Source organism: Pristis pectinata, chromosome 1, assembly GCF_009764475.1.
Source record: "Pristis pectinata isolate sPriPec2 chromosome 1, sPriPec2.1.pri, whole genome shotgun sequence".
Lineage (NCBI taxonomy): Eukaryota > Metazoa > Chordata > Chondrichthyes > Rhinopristiformes > Pristidae > Pristis > Pristis pectinata.
The window spans coordinates 55,587,741-55,607,138 of NC_067405.1; the positions used below are offsets into that span (position 1 = coordinate 55,587,741).

Genomic DNA, 19,398 nt, shown 5'->3' on the forward strand with positions numbered 1-19,398 from the left:
CGGGGGGGAGGGGGGGGGGAGTGTGGAGCACGTTGCACGACAGCCGCAAATGGGCGCAGGGGGCTATAAAAAGCGTGGGGAGCGCATGTTTGCGTAGTGTGGGCTTTTGTGTGAGCGGGGACGGGTAGGGTACGGAGGATCAGTAGGCAGATTTTTTTAAAGGCAGTAGGCAGTAGACAGCAGGAGCCGGGCACTCAATAACCCCCCGATTCTAATTCTGACCACGGGGACTTATCCCACGTTAACCAGTTAATTAAAAATAAGTTGCTGACAGTACGGAGAAGAGAGTTTGAAGTGTATAATACACCCCTATATTTGTGGGCGAGAGTTTGCTTCATCACTGCAACAAAAAAAAACCTTAGCGTGGGAGTTAATGGGGGAAGAAAAAAAGCAGCGAGAGGTTTAGTGTTCGCTTTTGAAAATACAAATCTCTGACTTTGAATTTTTTTTTTCGGAACTCACTGGGTTGAGAGTCAAGGGGGGAACATTAAGTGGAAGTGTCACCAAAGGGGACTTTTAATCTGCGGAAGTTTTGTTTCTCCCTTTGCTGGGAGAAGCGAGGCGGTAGCGGTAGCAGCAGCAGCAGCAGCAGCCGCCGCCGCCGCCTCTGCTGCTCAGCGAGCCGGGGCTTCGGCCAGCTTGCCGGGCGCCCGCGCTCGCTTTCTCTTCCCTCTCCCGAGTGATGCTTTGTTTTGCGGTACCCGTCCGAAAATTCTCCCAAGCACCATGAGCATGGCCAACGACACATACGCATTTGTAAAAGACATTAAGCCAGGAATGAAAAATTTAAATGTCGTCTTTATTGTTCTGGAAATAGGTAAGTTAGGTAGGGGCTCCAGCCCTGAAACAAGAGTAAGTTATTTTAATCGTTTTGAATAATGACAATCAAATAATATAATGAAAGTTTCTTTAAAGACCCAAAGCACCATGGTCATGGAGGTTTTTTTTAAGTCACTTGGAAGTGACCCAAGGCAGTTTAAAAGCCCTTTTTTATAGTGCTAGTGAGGCGCAGGTCAGCTTCTTGTGAAAGCGACACCTTCAATTTTCTTTAATTGTGAGTTTTACTTCTGGTGCAGTTAAGTGTATCCACTTCTCTGCAGATTTATCAATGTGCGCTGCTGGAACTAATTATAGTTTGTTTTTATTCACTCTGTGCAGGTCGAGTTACCAAAACTAAAGATGGACATGAAGTGAGGTCGTGCAAAGTAGCCGATAAAACTGGCAGCATCACTATTTCAGTTTGGGATGAGGTTGGAGGTCTAATACAGCCCGGGGATATCATTCGCTTGACAAGAGGGTACGTCGAATATGGTCCGCTGACATAACGTGAACCTGAGTAATATCAGCTAGCCAATTTCGTTAGGATGTGAATTACAAAAAAAAACCCAGTCGTATACTGGGAGGGTAAATCGCAATAGTAACCTTGGGGGAACTCAAAAAGTGCAATTTTTAAAATGGCAATCACATCATTGATAAATCCTGCCCTGCTTAATAAAGGTGCTGTTGGCTCATCGGTGTGGAATGGGGTGAGGTGTCAGGTTGAGAAATCACATCTGAGTGACAGGATTCATGCAAAATTCATGGTTAGAATGGCCTTCATGTTTTTTTTAAATCTAAAGAAAATGGTTTTGGAAACGGTTGGAATTTGGCCACCTGATCACTCACTTCTACCGTCTTATTTAAATTACTGGTAATACTTAAATTTAGAGGTGAGGTTGCTGATAGCATACAGCTGGGCTCTGTCGACCTGTTTTGTTACCCTGATCCGCTTTCTACAACTGATTACGAGGATCATGTGAGTGTTCGCAGACTGACTGTCTCAGCATAGGCATTCATTTGTACGTTAATGAACAGAAATGCCCCTGACTCCTGATCTTGAAGGTGATTTGTACTTTGGTCAGTGGGGTGAGTTTAGTCAACTTGGTTCAATTGTTCAGTTAACCACTGAATGATATTGCTGAGACATCTGAAGTGCTGAACAGTAGTAGCCTGTAAGATCTTTTCAAATTCATATTGGCTTCCAATTGCTCATCCAAACTTTTTTCCCCTTGAATTCTGTCCATGTTGCACACCATCTTGACATGGAAATGCATTGTTATTCCTTCATTGTCACTGGAAGTAAATCCTTGAATGCTCTACCAAACTGTACTGGGAGTACCTTTGCCAGTGTTTCAAGGAGGTAACTCAGCACCATTGCTATTGAGATTGAATAATAAATTCTTGCATTGCTCAAGATATTCACATTCCATAAAAAATTTTGGAATACACCATCTACCTCCATGAACACTGCACCAGTTCACTGAATTCCTTTGGTTTAACTCCTGCTCTAGTATCTGAGGTGTGACTTGTGTCGTCTAATTGCCAATCACCAGCCTATCCTTAATACATCCCAGATAATGATTGCTATTTCTCACTTACCATTGTGTGATCGCCTCTAAGTGTGCTGTAAGACCCCTATTTATGGTGTCTTTGGTACCTGCATATATTAGAAATGGGCTCTAAGTGTAAGCCGATATAACTTTACCTCCCCATGAATCTCTGACTTAGTGGCCCAAATCTTGCTGGTATGGGACATCTACGGATCTTCTTCAACTATGGAACGGAATAGTGCAGAACTTGTCCAGTGAGCATGTGCAAAGGGGCATCTGCAGTTTTGTGGGTAACAAATAACCAATTGGATTTAATTGGAAATGAATGTATCAAATTTGACAGAAGTAGAGATTTATAGTCTTTAAAGTTGCTATGTTAAAACTTACAATGTAATGGAACTTGTGTGTCACTTATTTGTGTCTGAGATGTTAGCCGTATGTTATCATTGAATGTTTTTTTTTGGTTGGTATGTACCAACTCAAACTGCCTGCAGCAAGTTCTTGCTGTAATGCAGGCTGGTAGACTGGAATTGAATGGAATAGCAAGGCATGTCAAAGAGAATTGTGGTGCACCTGAGCTTGACTTTGTTAGTCAAGTGCACATCATCAGTGTGCCTTGCCCATTATTTTTCTAGCAGAATTTGGACCCTTAGTCTTCATACTGATGTCTGTCCATGTATCAATCTTCGATGGACTAGAACTTCTCTTGCCTAGATGGAAGCCATCCAATTTTTATCTGGCCTCATCAGTCCTTGTATGTCAGCATATACCTTCTCCTGTAACTGATCTACTTGTTTCTTTCTTTACCCTATCTAGACAGTCTACATTCTGAATTCTTGAGCTCCTCCTCACCTTCTAAAATAAATCTTGCCTTCTGGTTCCTGTAATATTTGTGCCTGCTCTCATTTCCTGACTTTCTCCTCTTTCTGTTCAAATTTCCTGCAAATCTTCCTGCATGAAAGAAAAACGTGCATCTGGAGTTAGAATGGTGGATATTCAGAATTGTGCTTAAACTGATTAAAGCTCCTGTGTTCACCTTCATGTAACTTACTTTGTCAGCTTATAGAACTGCTAGATTGTTGATAGTTGTGTTGAGAATACAAACTCATTTCACATTTGTAGTGAAGAGGAGACTTTCAGTGGACCATTGATTTCAATTCAAGCCCAGGATCTAGAAATGAAATAATATACACTTAACTACTGAATCAACTATTCCTATAACTCAAAGCAAATCTAATTTTGAAAATGTCCAATTAAGCATTTCTTTCAAATAGGACCATCCATGGTTGAGTGGAGGAGACTGTGCTGTATTGTTCATCCTCTGGACACAGGGATTTCTGTGATTTATGGTACTTCAACATTTATTACTATGGTTTATTGTTTAAGCAAACTGAAGAACCTGAAAACCTGTCCTGAATGAGTAGATGCTGAAATATAAATCTGTTTCGTTCTATTGGGATAAATTTTCCAATGAATCTGTTACAAATATCCAAACTAGGATCTGAATATATAGTTGGATATTCTGCTGCTACATGAAAGTGCAGAAAAATTTTCAGAAGTTCATCTGCACTCTGGTTTATTTTCAACACTGGATGTGTTGACTTGCAAGTTAAGTTTGTTGCCTCTTAAAGTTGAATGCACGTTTAAGACTGATTTGTCAGGATACCTGTCCTGACTGGTTTCATAACAGCATGCCTTTCTAGCACAAAATATTGGCGGATGAATTTGAGCTATTTGCATAAAGATAGGAAGGCAGCAGTCATCAATTCTGAGAGAGCTTTCTAAATAGAATGTTTAGTTCAGTCGTTTGTTTTTTTTGTAGAAATAGCTTTTTGGAAATGATGGTGGGATCACTGGTGTATTGTTCCAGAGACTGCCATTTGAACAACATTGCTGACTGTTAATTCTCCTTCCTTGCCCTTCACTACTTTGCTACTCAAATCACATGACTTTCAGATAGGAAGTTTTTACTGTGATACAAAGCATCATGGTTAGGCAGGATAAGCTGATGGACCTGTGTCTGCCCTTGTTTTATGTATGTCAGTAACATTTTTGATTGTGTGGCCTGTTTCTTGTGAATGGAGGTTTATCCTTCACTATCATGAATAAGGCACATCAGTCGGTCAGAAATTGGAGCTATCAACTAGTTCCACTGTTCTAGTGCCAATATATTTACTGTTTACTTCAGATTCCTCAGGAAAGGGGCTTCCTCGTCAGTAATTGTCCTCTGAAAGCTTGCCGGTTCAAATGTTTTCCTATATCCAATCTGCAGAATGGTGAATAGAATTGTTTTTTCCACTCTTGGCCTGAATGAAGGGGAAGCCAGTCTCACTATGAAGCTAAGTGGGAGAAGCAGGAAATAATTCTTTCTGACGTCACTTGTTGAGAGTGTGGTTTACTTCATGTATTGCAAGTCACATTGTTTCCTCTTGCTGCTTTGCAATTTGACACATTAATGCACTTTTAGCAGCTTTGCTTTCTGGTTTCTACATGCGATAAAATGGATGAAGAATACTTTTGTTTCTCTCACTTAAATCCCACATGATTGATTTTCTTTTGACGTGCAGTTTAATTTTACCGGTTGTCAATGGAAATTGATATTCCTTACTTGCAGCGATGCATGTGGGGGGTGGGTTGGAGAGAATCTAATTGATTTAGAACTCAATGCCAGGCACCATGTTTATCCTAAAGTGAAATTCCACTATAAGTAGTCAATGAGGTGATTATCGTTGATTTGAACTGTTAGTTTTGGTATATCTATTAAAGTCTATGGCCTAATTGTGGATAGATTAATGGGGGGGGGGGGAGGAGGAGATCTGGGAAGAACTCAGTGGGTGATGAGATTTAAGGTCATGTGCGCAAAGAGAGCCAACGTGGCTGATTAGTACACGATTTGCAGTTTGTATTGGACTCTTAACGTTTTTGTTTATTCCTAGGGTGCAGGAGTTCATGGCAAAGCCGGCAGATTGGTTAATTTTCCTTGAGTTGAGTGGCTTGCTAAATCATAAGAATTAACCCCATTACAGGGGCTCTGGGTCTCAGATGGGTTGGGCAGCAAAGGATGCCAGGCTTCCCTGAAGTTTATGCATAAACCTCAGGTGTTTGCATCAATCCAGGGGATTTGTGTTAACTATTACTGATGTTAGTATTTTTCTTGTGACCTGGCTGCCATGGTGGAGTTTGAACTTCTGTGGATCACCAGTCCTGGCCTCCTGGATACTAGTCCACTAATATAACCACAGTGCTACAATGACCTAATTTTGTTGCATTTAACAATCCTTGGGTATGAATCTAATTTGCGTCATTTGTTCCCAATATGGTCTGGCATTGAGTTCTAAATCAAGCAGTTTAACTATTTGGCAGTTTACTCTAATTCTGGCACGGAGCGAGACTACCATATATAGTACAAAAAAAATTCTTAACTCTCCTGAAATGAAGTGGCAATAACTTCTCCAGTTTGACTGAATGACTAAAACTGCAGAATTAAAAGGGGAAAGCAAGCTGCTTCATTTTGATATCTTTTTTTTTAACATGTGATGAGATTTGCTTGGAACTTCAAACTTAGAAGGTGTGTGCCATAATTGGATGACAAGATGGGACTTGATTCCGACCCTTGATTGAATTGCCTAGTGACTCAATTGCTGAAGGATGCTTTGGGACTGTTCTCTACGTACTTTCTAAAGGAGAAGTATAAGGAGAGATTTTGTAGAAATTGCAACATGGCATGTGGCCCAAACTAAGTTATGGCAATTTCCTTAACCAGAACTTGTTTATTCTAAACCTTGACCTGTTCCTGTATCTTTTTTCCCTTAAATGTTTATCCATTTCCTTTAATCTGTCTCATTTGCTTATTTGTGTTTTATGTTCTATGTTTCCAGGAACAAGATGTCCTAATCTGTTCTTTACCACACTGAATATCAAAAATTATGTTCCCTGTTGCCAGCACTTGCATCCTTCTCTCGATCTGTATGTTAACATATTGACTGCCCATGGTAGTTTTCAGTGGTCCCTTCAGTAAGTCATTGGAAATGGGTTTTTTTTTAAATCTCTCCTGTGTTTTGCTCAAATTTGTATTGCTTCATAGGGAGCACTGTTCAAAAGACTAAAATGTTTAAGGTGCTTGAACAGGCTTGTAAACTTGCATGTAGGTTTGAAAATGGGAATCAAATCTTTAAATTGTGTTAAATAGGTAGGCTGACTTGAGAATATTTCAAAATAAGGACTCTATTCTGTACGGCTAGAGAATCCATGATAAAGGGTGCGTGTGTCTTGATTTAAATTGCCTCCACATGAATAATGTACTGCTTAGCCATGGTGTGAAAGCCAAAGGCTACTTGAGTTAAAAAGTAGATGTTGCTGTTAACTATCGCCTGTACTTAGTGAGGTTTAGGCTTGCTGCCCCCACAAACAGAAAATACCAAGTTAAAAATGAATCTGAGTGTGGCAATTATGTGGCAAGTTGTATTCTGAAGGAAATTTTTGAGTGCAAGACCAGGCCTGTTATGTGAGGTGGCATTGGTTGCTTAGAATCGTTGGACTAGATTATCCTGCCATCATGTGGCAGCATAAGGTAACAGCGTGGTTATATAACTAATGTACAGAAAGGTAAAAATGCCTCGTTTTGGTACTAGTTTTGGTGCATTACAACCAGTAGTCAAAATGAGGTATCTTTTCTCCCAGTACAACTTCTGTACTTGGACCACACACATTTTCATAAGAAACATCAATTGCTTTATTGAATGCAGAATCATGTAATTAATTCATTGACCTGCTCCATGACCTTTTGCAGTTATGCTTCAATGTGGAAAAATTGCCTGACGCTATATACAGGGAGAGGAGGCGATCTTCAAAAAATTGGAGAGTAAGTATGATGACACAACGTGGAACTCCCAGGGAAATGGTTTCAGGAGCACTACTCCGGTGCACCCTTGAGAATAATGTGAACAGTATCAACCTTGTGACGTACTCCAGTTTAATAGCCTAATTATGACCTGCATAATAACCACTTGGGCAAAATGTCAGAAGATATCTAGTTCCTGTGAGGTCATATCCTAATAGATATGGTGTCATTCACAAAAGAAGGAAAAAAAAACTGGGATAAGAAAATGATACTTTAAGGGATGTTTCAGTGCATCTGTGCCCACAGCCCTCCTGCTGATGAAGGTTGCTGTGATTTTTCTTTTTTACAGAAGGAAATGAGCTTGATCACTAGTTCATTTCCTGTGAGATTTAAAGTTAAGTGTTCCAGGCAATGAATAGAGATCTATTAATACATCAGCCACAAGCAGGAGTTTGAATGTGTACCTTTATCATCCCAGGGAAGCACAAAGTGCAGAATAACAATAATTTCAGCATGGAAGGAGGCCATTCAGCCCATGCTTGCTCTTTGTCAGGACAACTTACTAGTTCCACCCCCTAGGCCTTCTCTGTGGCCTTGCGGTTTTTTCTTCCTTGGATATGACATGCCATGTATCTTGCCCATTCCCTCTTGAAGCCGCCACAGAGCCTGTCTCCCATCAAATCCGTAGACAGAGCATTCCAGATCCCAGTCGCACTTCTATCCTCCTTTTATATCTGTGACCTCTAGTTCCCCTACAGCTCCACCAAAAGGAACAGTCTCCCACTATCCACTCTGTGCAGGTTCCTTATCATATTACATTCTTCTCAGATTTCCCCTCATCCTTTGGGAAGTCCCTGCCTCCCTATTCTGCCCTTGTAACTGTAGTCTGTCATCTCAGATCATTCTTATTAATCACTACTGGATTTCCTCCAATAACTTCATGTCATTTCCTTTAGTTATGTGACGAGAATTGGACATAATACTCCAGTTGAGGCTGAACGATAGTTTTATAAAGGTTCAATGCGACTTCCCTGCATTTGTACTCTTTACCTCTTGATAAAGCCCAGAGTCACGTATGGTGCTTTAAACCACTCTATCAACTGGCCTTGCCACCTCCAATGATTTGTGCACCTATACCCTAGGTCCTTCTGTCCTGCACCCCTTTTAATAGAGCATCCTTCTATAGATAGGGAGCATAGGGCTTCTCGTCATCCTTCCTACCAAAATGCATCAGCTCACATTTCTCTGTACTAACTTCGCCTGCCATGAACTGCTCACTTCACCAGCCTGTTTATTATTCTGCTGCAATTAATCACCATCTTCCCTGCAGCTCATACTACCAGGATTTTGTCATCTGGAAATTTTGGAATTGTGGTTTTCCTGACCAACTCTAGGTCATTTTTTTTTTTGAAAAAGCAGTGGGCACAGACTCTGATTCCTGACATTAATTCTAATTTTGTCTTCATTTGTGACTTCAAATTCCAAATGTCACTGAGACTTTTTTTTAAAGTGCATCATCTGCTGGTGGACCTATGTAATACATCACCTATACACTTGCTTACCCTGCCCCCAGGTGGTGACGAGATAACATTACAGGCTGAAAGTTCTTTGGAAGCAACCAAGAGCTTGACTGATAAATAATGGAATTTGACTTTCATTGGGAATATGATTTCATCTCGTCCACTTTTTCTTCTGTGAAACAAGTTTTGGTAGTTGGAGAACTTTTTTATGGCCTTGATATAAAATGAAACATTTTAATGTTATGCTTCTGCATTTAATATCACTTTGTTATGAAACAGGCATTTCTATTTGCATGTAACAGTTGTGGAACAAACTTGCTATTCTGTATGGAGTGAGGCAAGAAGAACTAGTCATGGTACTAGGGGAGCAAATGAGAAGTGGACAGCAGTGTGCAAGTTAAATGTACCTGAATCAGGTTTATTATCACTGACATATGTTGTAAAATTTGCTTTGTGGCTGCATTACAGTGCAAAACATAAAGACACAAAAATAACTTAAAAATAGTGCAAAAGAGGAAAAATGAGGTAGTTTTCATGGACCATTCAGAAATCCAATGGAGAGAAAGGTGTTCCTGGAACGTTGAGTGTAGGTCTTCAGGCTCCTGTACTTCCTCCCTGATGGTAGTAACATGAAGAGGGCATGTCCTGGGTGGTGAGGGTCCTTAATGATGGATGCTGCTGCCCTGAGGCACACTGCCTCTTGAAGATATCCTCAATGGCAGGGAGGGTTGTGTATACCTAGCTATATTAGTGAGAGTATGTCTAACCTGAGCATGGAGTTGACAATTAGCTGCTTTTGTTATTCCAGATAGGGCTCTGGAGTGGTGGTAATGGCTTTGCGATTCCTTGCACTTCCCTAATTCTTTATGCAATAAATGTTAAAGGTGTTCAAATGAGCAGTGTTTAACATTTTAATATTTTCTCTTTGCTGTTAGGTTTTGTATGGTATATTCAGAAGTACCCAACTTTAGTGAACCAAATCCAGATTACCTCAACCAGATGAACCAAACAAACAAAGTTGTAAGTGTTGTTGGGACAGCTGATAGCATGTCATATTGCCATGATCTTAACTTGTTTAATTCAATTTATTTTGCTATGGAGGTTTTATTCCTCATTGACATGTGGTTCTATCATTTGATATTTAACTGTTTTATCAAGGCACAAAGTGAACATAGAAACAATTCTCCTCCTAGTCAGCTGGCTACAAATGGACAAATGCAAACAGGTAAGCTGGTAATGCAGATCAATCTTGTTTCCCTTGTGCTTGCAATTCCATTTGGTAACTGTTCACTGTATGAGAGTTTATACAGGAAAACTGGTCATTTGCATTGAATTATTTTGTTTGCCCAAAAGATACACCTGGGCTAAACAAAGTGTGCTTTTTTAACGTGGCTTTTTCTAACAAATTATTCCATCTTCTGCTTAACTATAATACCTATTTTGTTCACTGTCAATATTGAGCTGTCAGGAAAGGGCTTTCTGAATTGAGACCAGTATGATTCAGTTTTAATGATTAGACATTCTCAGCTTAAATACTTCATCTGTCCTAACTCAGATCCTGAAGATAGTGCTGGGTGGCAGTACAAAACTTCATAAACCCTGCTGTGGGTGCAAGAACATGCCAAATAAATCTTTAGTACTGGAGAAAACAAAACTACTAAAGACACATCCAGGCCAAAATTACTCCTCACAGAAATATGGGATCAGCCAAAAAATGTTTTAAGGCAAATTTTATCTGACTAAATGGAATTCTTTGTATTGGAGAGTTGATGAGAGTAATGCGTTGGATGTAGTGGTAAAGCATAGAGCATGTTCATTACAAAAACTATGCCAGACCTCAGCTGGAGTGCTGTCCACAGTTCGTGCCATCACACCTGAAGAAGGCCATCAAGGGAACACTTGGAAGTTGCTGGGGATGGGGAAATTCAATTATGGAGAGAAATCGAAGATGCCAGGGTGGTTATCCTTGCAGCTGAGAAGGTTAAAGAGGGGTCTTCAGAATTGGTGCCGTTACTAAAGAGTGTGCATCTGGCAAATAGCTGGAGTAATTAGCAATTGGCTGAAGAATTAGTGTAGATGAGAAACTTCATTAAATGATTATGATTTGGAGCACTGAGGATTGTTAGGATCTGTAGGAATTGTTTAGAGCTCTTTGAAGACTAAATTTTACAAAGCATAGGTTTAATTGGGCAACCTTGTCAAAGAATGGTCAAATAGCATTCTGTGCTAATAGGTTCTTTTGAGGGTAGAGGGATCAGAGTAGTTATGGCTGCTTTGCTCCAGTGTGTTGGTAACTGATTTTACTCAAGCTGTCATGTAATCAGAGAGGATAGGCTGAGTGAAAGATGGCATGGCAGCACAACATTTAGTGCTGTCATCTCACAGCTCATGGGACCTAGCATCAAACCTGACCCTGAGTACAGTTTCTGTGGAGTTTGCATGTTTTCCCTGTGATTGTGTGGGTTTCTGCTGGATGTGCTCTAATTTGCTCCTACATCTCAAAGGTGTGCTTGTATGTTAATTACTGACTATAAATTATCCCTTAATGTAGGTGGCGCAAGAATCAAAGGGGTGTTGGGAATAAACTGCAAGGCTGTGGGGAAATGAAGGGGAAGGAGACTGAGGATTGCTCTGCTGTGAGCTGGTACAGGCCCAATGGGTTAAATGCCTTCCTGTGACATAATAAGCAAGAATGACATTGTTGCCAAATCATGGTGTGGAAATTTGATGCATGTTCCTGTACCTATAAATTGGTGCCATTTCCTACATTACAACACAAGTATTTGATTAGTTGTAGAGTCCTTTGGGACATTGACAAAGCCACTGTATAAAATGCATATCTTTAAAATCTCATTCCTGTTTCCACTTTGCACTCTGCCTCCAGAACTCAGTTAAATTTTGAATGATAGAGCTGCAGAGTTGTTCCAGGCTCCTATTGTAAACCTTGCAGAAGGCCCAAAGGCAAATAATTTCTTTGGCTTCCACCAAAATCACAGCAGGAATAACTGGAAATTCTACCACAATTTTTGTTGCATGGTAATGTCGACTGATTATTTTGAGGCTTCAGACTGGTTCCACCCACTTGAATCTTGGAGTCTGGTCAGAATTCACTGCTCAGTAGATTGAAGACTAACCTAGCATTTCAGTAAATGTTTTTTGACTATTTTGAAGGAGTTGAGCAAATGATCCTTGATGAAAATAGCAAGGTTGATCATTTTTGAAAATGCCAAAGCAAGCAGAATTGAGCAATCTTTAGTTTTCCTGTTGCAGAAGGTGGTGGGGGGGGGGGGGGTGTGGTGAGCAAAAATGTGGCAATTTCTCTTAAATGGGAGTTGGGAGGCAAACCAAGTCCTAGGACTGGGTCTCTGTTAAACTCAAGTAGAAACGTCTGTAAATTTACTTGATTCAAACTGACAGTATTGGCCACGCAGAACAATTGAATGTATGGTTGTACTTAGGGACCCCTCATACTTTTACCATGTTTTGTAAAGCATTGCTCACCACCAAACCAATATTCAGATTCTGTGCCATATTATTGCTAGTGAATCACTGGCCCCTTTTGGAAAATCCTTGCATCTTGGGTTTCCTGCTCACCAATTTGTTTAACTTGAAGCGGGTGAGCTATGGCAGGTAATTTATTCACCTATGGTTTTAAACTGTGTAATGTTAGTTTTATACCACATTTCATTCGGTTAAATGTGGTTAGCTACTCAAATGAGTGAACACTTTCTTGCTGTTGCTTCCTAACTTAATGTTAAACTGGTCGTAAATGATTTGCATTTCATTTTAAGAATTAATTGGTATGGCTTGTGACCAAGCTGAATGCAATGTGCATTTTATAGTTTTTACTTAAAGCTTGTAAATCTTAATGTGACTTGAATGGTTTAATCTACAGTATTTTGCTTGATATAGAAAAACATTAATGTCAAAGGTTTCAATCATTTTTGTTTAGGGAATGGCCCACAAAGTGCGCCATTGCTGGGGGGACATCCCCCATCAAGCAATAGCCACCAGCAGCAACAGAATCCTAACTTTGCAGGTGGTGGAAGAAACAATGGACGGGGACCAATAGCTCAGCCACAGATGACTCTAGCTCAAGGATCTACAGCTGTCGCCACTGTTAGCAATGGAAGAGACCCACGCAGAGCATTTAAAAGATGACCTGTGCCATATGTATATACAACCTTGTTCACTTCTGCACCCTACTTGAACCCACTTGATGCACTTTTATTTTTTTATATAACTTGTTTGTGTGTTTGTTTTAACTCTCCATCGTTTGAGGTGGGGGTTTGAACTGCAGAACATCTGACTCTTTAACTATTGAAGTGTCTTGCAGTATTGGAGCTGCACAGGACTTCATACCTTCGTGGTCTGGAAATGAGTTGCCAAAGTAGAGGTGCTTGTGTTGAGAGCAGCAGGGGGAAAAAGTTAATTTTAGGTTTAAAATATCAATAAAATGCAATTAAATTACGATAGTGTGCAGTGAAGGGTATTATGTCACCTATACTGTGATCAGCAGTATTGATGGATTGAATCTTGAACAAGTACTAAATTTATACAAAAGATTTATTCCTTCAGGTTGCTATGGCATTGGCAGGTGACAGTGGAAAGTTTATTGGCAATGAACTGTACAGATTGAAGAGTTTGGGTTTAATCTAGACGCCATTGCCAGTGTGGCAATATGATGCAACTTGTATCCCTTGGAGGAAGTGAATGACCCTGAACTTGTCTAAGCAATGACTTGTGCCAACAGAATGCATGATGATTGGAAGGTGCATCCTGCCAGGCTTAATTGAACAGCCTGTAAAATACATTGAGAAATGTCCACACAAGCACAATATGGCTCAAATCTGCCACTGTCCCATAACATAAGCCCCTAATGTACCAGGGCTTGGGGTAATGAAGTGAAAATATCAGTGCTCTTTAAAAACAATCAGCTGGAGTTCTGAACAAAAGCAGTGCACCACTTGGCTGCAATAAATGTATACACACCAATACAGGCTGACATTTTGGCTCTGCATACATCAAGGACATTTAAACATACTTGTGCAATAAATGTTACTGCCTGATGTGTGTAAGTGGTATTACACAAGTCAGATGTATGTGTTTATATACAAGTGCCAATCTCTGTATACAAAGCAGAAAAAGTAGTCGAGGTAACTTGTGCTTTACCCCTTAAAGTTCAAAGATTTTTTTGTTTGGAAAAAAAACTGTTCTGATTCATTTGAATGTGAATGGTGTTCAAACCCTGCTCTGCATCTTTGCAAGCTAACACTATCAGTACTACTGTACTGAAAGCTCCTCTGAGAGCTGTTGTCTTTCAGTTAAACTGAAGCTCCTGTCTCCACTGAATGTAGAGCACCAATTGGAGAGTAGCATACTTGTCTTTGTAGCGTTCTGTCCAGCATTTCAGTTGACCATTGTTTTCATTGTCTGAAAGTTTGAATGCACCTCAGCTCTATTTGCCCACAACACAACTGTGACTACAGTCCAAAGATATTTCATTGGCTGAGGAACACCACCAAGAAGGAGCTGAAACTAAAATATACCTACCTCTGCAAAGGTACACAGACAACACAAAGTACAAATAGTTTGCTTGTTTTTTTTAATTAACCCAGAAGTGCCTATTATGATGTGCAAACTCTTACCTCAGATTAGTATCAAATAATAAATCTAGAACAGTGAAAGACTATTGCAATGCTGGAATAAATCAGCTTCTGTGGAACATGGAAAAACTAGTGAGGTTGAAATTGGAATAATGGATCTAGCTTTATTTGGCTCAATTTAGCTTAAATTTAGTGATTTTAGTCCACTAAGTACTGCAAATAGAGCAATATGAATATTTGCCATAAACTGTTTAAACTAACCAGGAATGAAAATTCAAACCCCAAGTATCAAAAAAAAACTTAACTGCCTGGCAGATAGACATAGATTTAAATTTTGGTACCTGCCTCATTCTTAATATCTATATTATGCCAAAGTTAGTTTTAAAGAAACCAGTCCAAGTACCTGAATTGTGATCAGTCGGTTTGGAGTTATCAAATTAGCTTCTGTAGGAACATGGGGAGATAAATTTGTTTTTCTATTTCTACCTGACAGCATTATATTTGGTGCCTCACTCAAGTGACTTCTCCATGTACATTATTTGGCAATGCCAGCAGCAGCTTGGTTCTTTGTGCAGTAACAAATTAGGATTTGCCCCTCTAAATTACCCTTCATTCCACAGTCAATCTGCTGAGAGCATTCTTGTCATGGCTGAAACCTGCTCTCCATTTGAATGGGTGCCAAGGCCAAGTCCTTGCATCTCACTGGGGCAACAGGCAAAGTTTACTGTTGTGTACCTTGGAGATGCTTTTCCTAGGAATTAGCAAAATCATTTGTACAAATCATTGGCTTAAATGCTACAAGATAAATGTTAATTACTATGCCATGTACAACTGAACAGGCAATCCTCAAAATGTTGCTTAAGCTGAAGAGTCATTTGGAACACTTCGCTTATTCATATTCTTGATGTAACAGAGCAGTAAAAACATGAATGAGTGCAGTGGGGCTCTCGCCACAAACTGCTGAACTCTATTTGAATGCTCCTGAATCTAATGATCATATGAATGGTAGAGAAGTGGAGGGCTATTTGGGAGGGAAGGGTTAGGTGGATCTTAGAGCAGGATAAAACGTCAGCACAACATCATGGGCAGAAGGGCCTGTACTGTTTAAGTTGATTTTCATACCCAAACTAAGTTTTTGTCATCTATTAGATGGCTGAGTGCTTTCGTTCACCCTTGGAACCCATTACAGCAGCTGATGGCTGTAGCTACCAGAACTGCTGCCCTCTGGCATGATATTTCCATCGTGCGTTTTGAAAAAGATTGAAGACTGATTGCATTTTGTTTCTGTACTTGATCTTATGAATACTTTTCATTGATAGATCCATTGGTGTACTGTGGTATCTAATAACCTGGGAAGGGGGAAGGCAGAGAGTGAGGTAGGGTGTGCTGGATGATGCAGTGAATTAGGGGAAAATACTTAAATATTTAAAACAGTGAAGACTCTACTGCCCAGAGTATAAATTTAAACGTTCAACTCCCTGTCTTCTACAAGAAATGAAAACCCTTTTTGCACACTTTAGGTTTTTAGTTTGCATAAGAACCTTTTTAGTACTGGAGGAACTCAGCAGGCCAGGCAGCAGCTGTGGAGAAAAGCAGGTGATCAACATTTCAGGTCAGGATCCTCGTGTTTTTCATCTAAGTTCCAGCATCTGCAGTCCTTTGTTTCTCTAGAACCTTTTGGTGTTGGGCTATTAATGGGGAAAGGAATGCACTCGGAGAAAGTGACCTTGAAAGGATACATGAACACATGATGTAAGTTTTCTTTGCCAGCCCATCTTTGCTTTACCCCTGCCTTCTCTTCTCCCCCCCCCCACAACAATGAAATCCCCAAGTGATTTGTGGATGTGTAAGTGACTCTCCCTTCTCCAGCCTCTGTGCACAATGTATGCAGCAACTTTGCAGATAAATTAATGCAGGAATTTCTCCCAACAATTATCTGACCAAGTTATCAGACACAGAATAGCAGCTCTTATTTTTTTTTATTTAAAAAAGATGTCAATTTCAAACATAACTAGTAAATGCTGGAAATGTCCTTAATAATAGTACATGGATGCGGGGCAGTCTTCACACCGAAAGATGACAACTGGCTCAGGCTAATGGCAGGCTATTGTTTCTCAGCTTTCATTAGTTTCCCCCGACAAGGCAATTGCGGAAGTTACCTTGTGGTCCAGGTGTGGCAATTCCTGTAAATAACGTTGCAGCTACAGTAATGCACTGAATACAGGAGCCACACTGCATGTGCCGTGCATCTCACTGCTTGTCCAGCATACAAACTGTTTACTGTCGCCTTGTGTTTCCTTCTGGAATATTTAACCTGTGTTTTTCTTCTTTACAGTTGGACGTGCTATTAAGAAATTGCTATAGAGACCGTTATTCCTTAAACACGAGGCACAGTTCATCCAAAATATGTTTGATGGATCGGCAGGCACGCTGCTTCATCATTCTTAAAGTAGAGTACAACTTTTCAACCTGGTGTTCAAGATGTGACAAGCTGAACTCAAGGCTGATGATTTTATTGCCGGTTCATGCTCCTTTATAGTGGCAATATTTTTACAGTCCACAACAACTAACATGTTATTCTGTCAGAAACTGGATCTTTATACACACGCACACTTGCATTACTGGAGCATCTTTGTGATAGATTGTCCCGCGATGCTATGAGCCAAAATACGGCTGAAGGAGGTGGTGGGGTAGATTATAATATCACAGGAAAAGGCACAGTATCACAGGAAAAGGGACACATAAGGAAAAGGCACAGTATCACAGGAAAGGGCACACATCAAAGGGAGAGGTGTGACGTGGTGAGGTGTGGGTGCGGAGCATATTCCACAACCCAGGAGTGAGGTAGCCGGAGGCCGGTTTCCCGCATTCAGAGATGCATAATAGATCAGATTTGGAGGAGTGTAGAGTTGCCTGGTGGAGGCTGTAATGAGGAAGGGGGTAAGGCATGTTGATATAATTTATGTAGTCTGTACAGGCCATATATCCAGTCTTGCTAAGATTAAACCAATGGACTGCAAGTGTATGAAGAAATCTGTACGTACCCTAGGAGTCATTCTAAACCAATGAGAGAGGGGATCTCTATTTTTCTTCTAGTCCTTTGTTCATGCATGACGTCGCTTTCATTGGCGATATGTTAATCTAATGACTTCAATGAACTAACTTCTAAGGGGCTGGATAATTAGCTCTGATTTGACAGGACAGGCCAGTTTTGAAATAACATCTTATTTTGAGGGTAATAATCGCTTCACCAATGGAAGAGGATTCATTGGGATCTATTTCCAAGTGTTTTTGTTAATCAGGTAAAGGTTATAGGACATGGAGTTAAGAAAGGGACGTAAAATTACAGTGCAAAGGATCTAATTGAGAGGTCAGCGCCTGATCCTCCCGACCCATCCTTCCCCCTCTCTGCCACTCTCTCAAACTCATTTTGTTTGACACCATACTTGTCTATACGATAAAGCTTTTTTTCTGACTGCTACCCAGCTCTCCATGGTGGCAAGCCCCTCGGGCGTTTTTACTTGAAGGGCTCAATATTCAAGGAAGTACTTTGGATGGAACCGAATTTTGCACTACACACACAATATGGGCTTCACATCGGCGCAAGTAACAAGCTTAACCCCGCGCACCGCATTAACCTTTCTAGGTAGGAGTCAAACGTAACCGTTTTCCCCGTTGGGGTCCTTGGGACTCTCCTAATAACTTCCCATGGGATAAGAGAGTCCGTTAAATGAAATACGACATTTCTCCCGGCGTGATTAATTCATGGAGAATTCGAGGCGGGGCTGCTTTCCCCTAAAATGAAAGGAGTGCGGATTGAGTACAGTCTGGGCGATGCTGTTGATTTGTTACACATCGCTGGAGGGCAGCAAGCCGCCAAATACTTTGCATTGCAACTGACTCATTCCGTCTCAATTCAAGACTTGACAGCTGCATACAAGAGTTCTTAAACAGTGATAATGCGCAGGACAAGAAACGTATTAAAACAAAACGTTTTCTGCTGGGAACAGTTGCTGCCGCCAGGGCCAGAAACATTGCTTATATTATCAGTCCCCGGTGTATTGATACCAATGGCATCCAAAAGTTTTGCACTTAACATTCCACTCTCCCCAGGTTAACCAGGGGCTGCTGCCAAATAAAGTGCCATGGATGTGGGAAACCTGGGAGATAAAGTCAGGCACTCTGTGGAAAGAGGTACAATGCTCACGTTTCGGGCTGAAGACTGTTCATCAGAACTGGAAACCTTTCTTCAAAACTTTCAGCCATCGTTAAGGTCCCTCGCCTTTCCCCAGTTCTGATGAAGGATCAGCAATCCGAAATGTTTCTCCACAGATGCCCCCGGACGGGTATTTCCACCGTTCTGTTTTTATGTATTTTTTTTAGGTTTTTGAAATTCCACCATCCACAGTATTTCGTATCTGAAATATTTTCTTCCGCAGAGTTCGAGTTTGCAGACATATAGACTTTAATTCACTGAAACCCTTATGCTTTCGATCAATAAAAGTAAATCGTGTTCTCCAAGTACAAATAAAGTTGTCTGATTACAGAGTCATACAGCGCGGAAGCAGGCTTTCGGCTCAACTCGTCCATGCCGACCAAGGTACCTTCCTGAGCCAGTCCCATTTGCCTGCATTTGGCCCTCATCCCCCTAATCCTTTCCTATCCACGAACCTGTTCAAATGTCTTTTAAATGTTGTAATTGTACCCACCTCCACCACTTCCTCTGGCAGCTTGTTCCATATACCCACCACCCTCTGTGCAAAAGACTTGCCCTTCAGGTCCCCTTTAAATCTTTCCCATCTCACCTTAAACATATGGCCTCTAGTTTTCGACTCCCCTACCCTGGGAAAAAGACTGCGGCTATTTAACTTGTCTATACCCCTCAGATTTTACAGACCTCTATAAGGTCACCCCTTGGTCTCAAGGGAAAATAGTCCCAGCCTATCCATTCTCTCCTCATAACTCAAGCCCTACAGTCCCAGCAACATCCTTGTGAATCTCTTCTGCACTCCCTGTAGCTTAATCACTTTCTTTAGTATGGTGACCAGAACTGCCCACAATAT

At 40.7% G+C, this 19,398-nt stretch overlaps 1 protein-coding gene across 3 annotated transcripts; it reads left to right on the plus strand.

Annotated features, from left to right (window-relative positions):
- The first annotated feature begins 88 nt into the window (after positions 1 to 88).
- nabp1a (nucleic acid binding protein 1a) lies at positions 89 to 18,837 on the plus strand. 3 transcript variants are annotated; one of them, XM_052029740.1, is made up of 6 exons: positions 89 to 817; positions 1,159 to 1,297; positions 7,159 to 7,230; positions 9,665 to 9,749; positions 9,888 to 9,954; positions 16,671 to 18,837. In XM_052029740.1, the coding sequence occupies exons 1-6, from the start codon at positions 727 to 729 to the stop codon at positions 16,697 to 16,699; spliced, it is 483 nt and encodes a 160-aa protein (XP_051885700.1). In that variant the 5' UTR covers positions 89 to 726; the 3' UTR covers positions 16,700 to 18,837. The 3 variants fall into 3 exon arrangements, with proteins under 3 accessions (XP_051885700.1, XP_051885698.1, XP_051885699.1); XM_052029738.1 differs by lacking the exon at positions 16,671 to 18,837 and adding an exon at positions 12,682 to 14,964; XM_052029739.1 differs by lacking the exons at positions 9,888 to 9,954; positions 16,671 to 18,837 and adding an exon at positions 12,682 to 14,964.
- Positions 18,838 to 19,398: the final 561 nt, after the last annotated feature.

Bases quoted from the DNA above. Each gene is read 5' to 3' on its own strand.
- nabp1a (XM_052029738.1), top strand. From the start codon at position 727: ATGAGCATGGCCAACGACACATACGCATTTGTAAAAGACATTAAGCCA. The intron at 818-1,158 runs GTAAGTTAGGTA...CACTCTGTGCAG, and splicing joins CTTTATTGTTCTGGAAATAG to GTCGAGTTACCAAAACTAAA. The intron at 9,750-9,887 runs GTAAGTGTTGTT...TGTTTTATCAAG, and splicing joins TGAACCAAACAAACAAAGTT to GCACAAAGTGAACATAGAAA.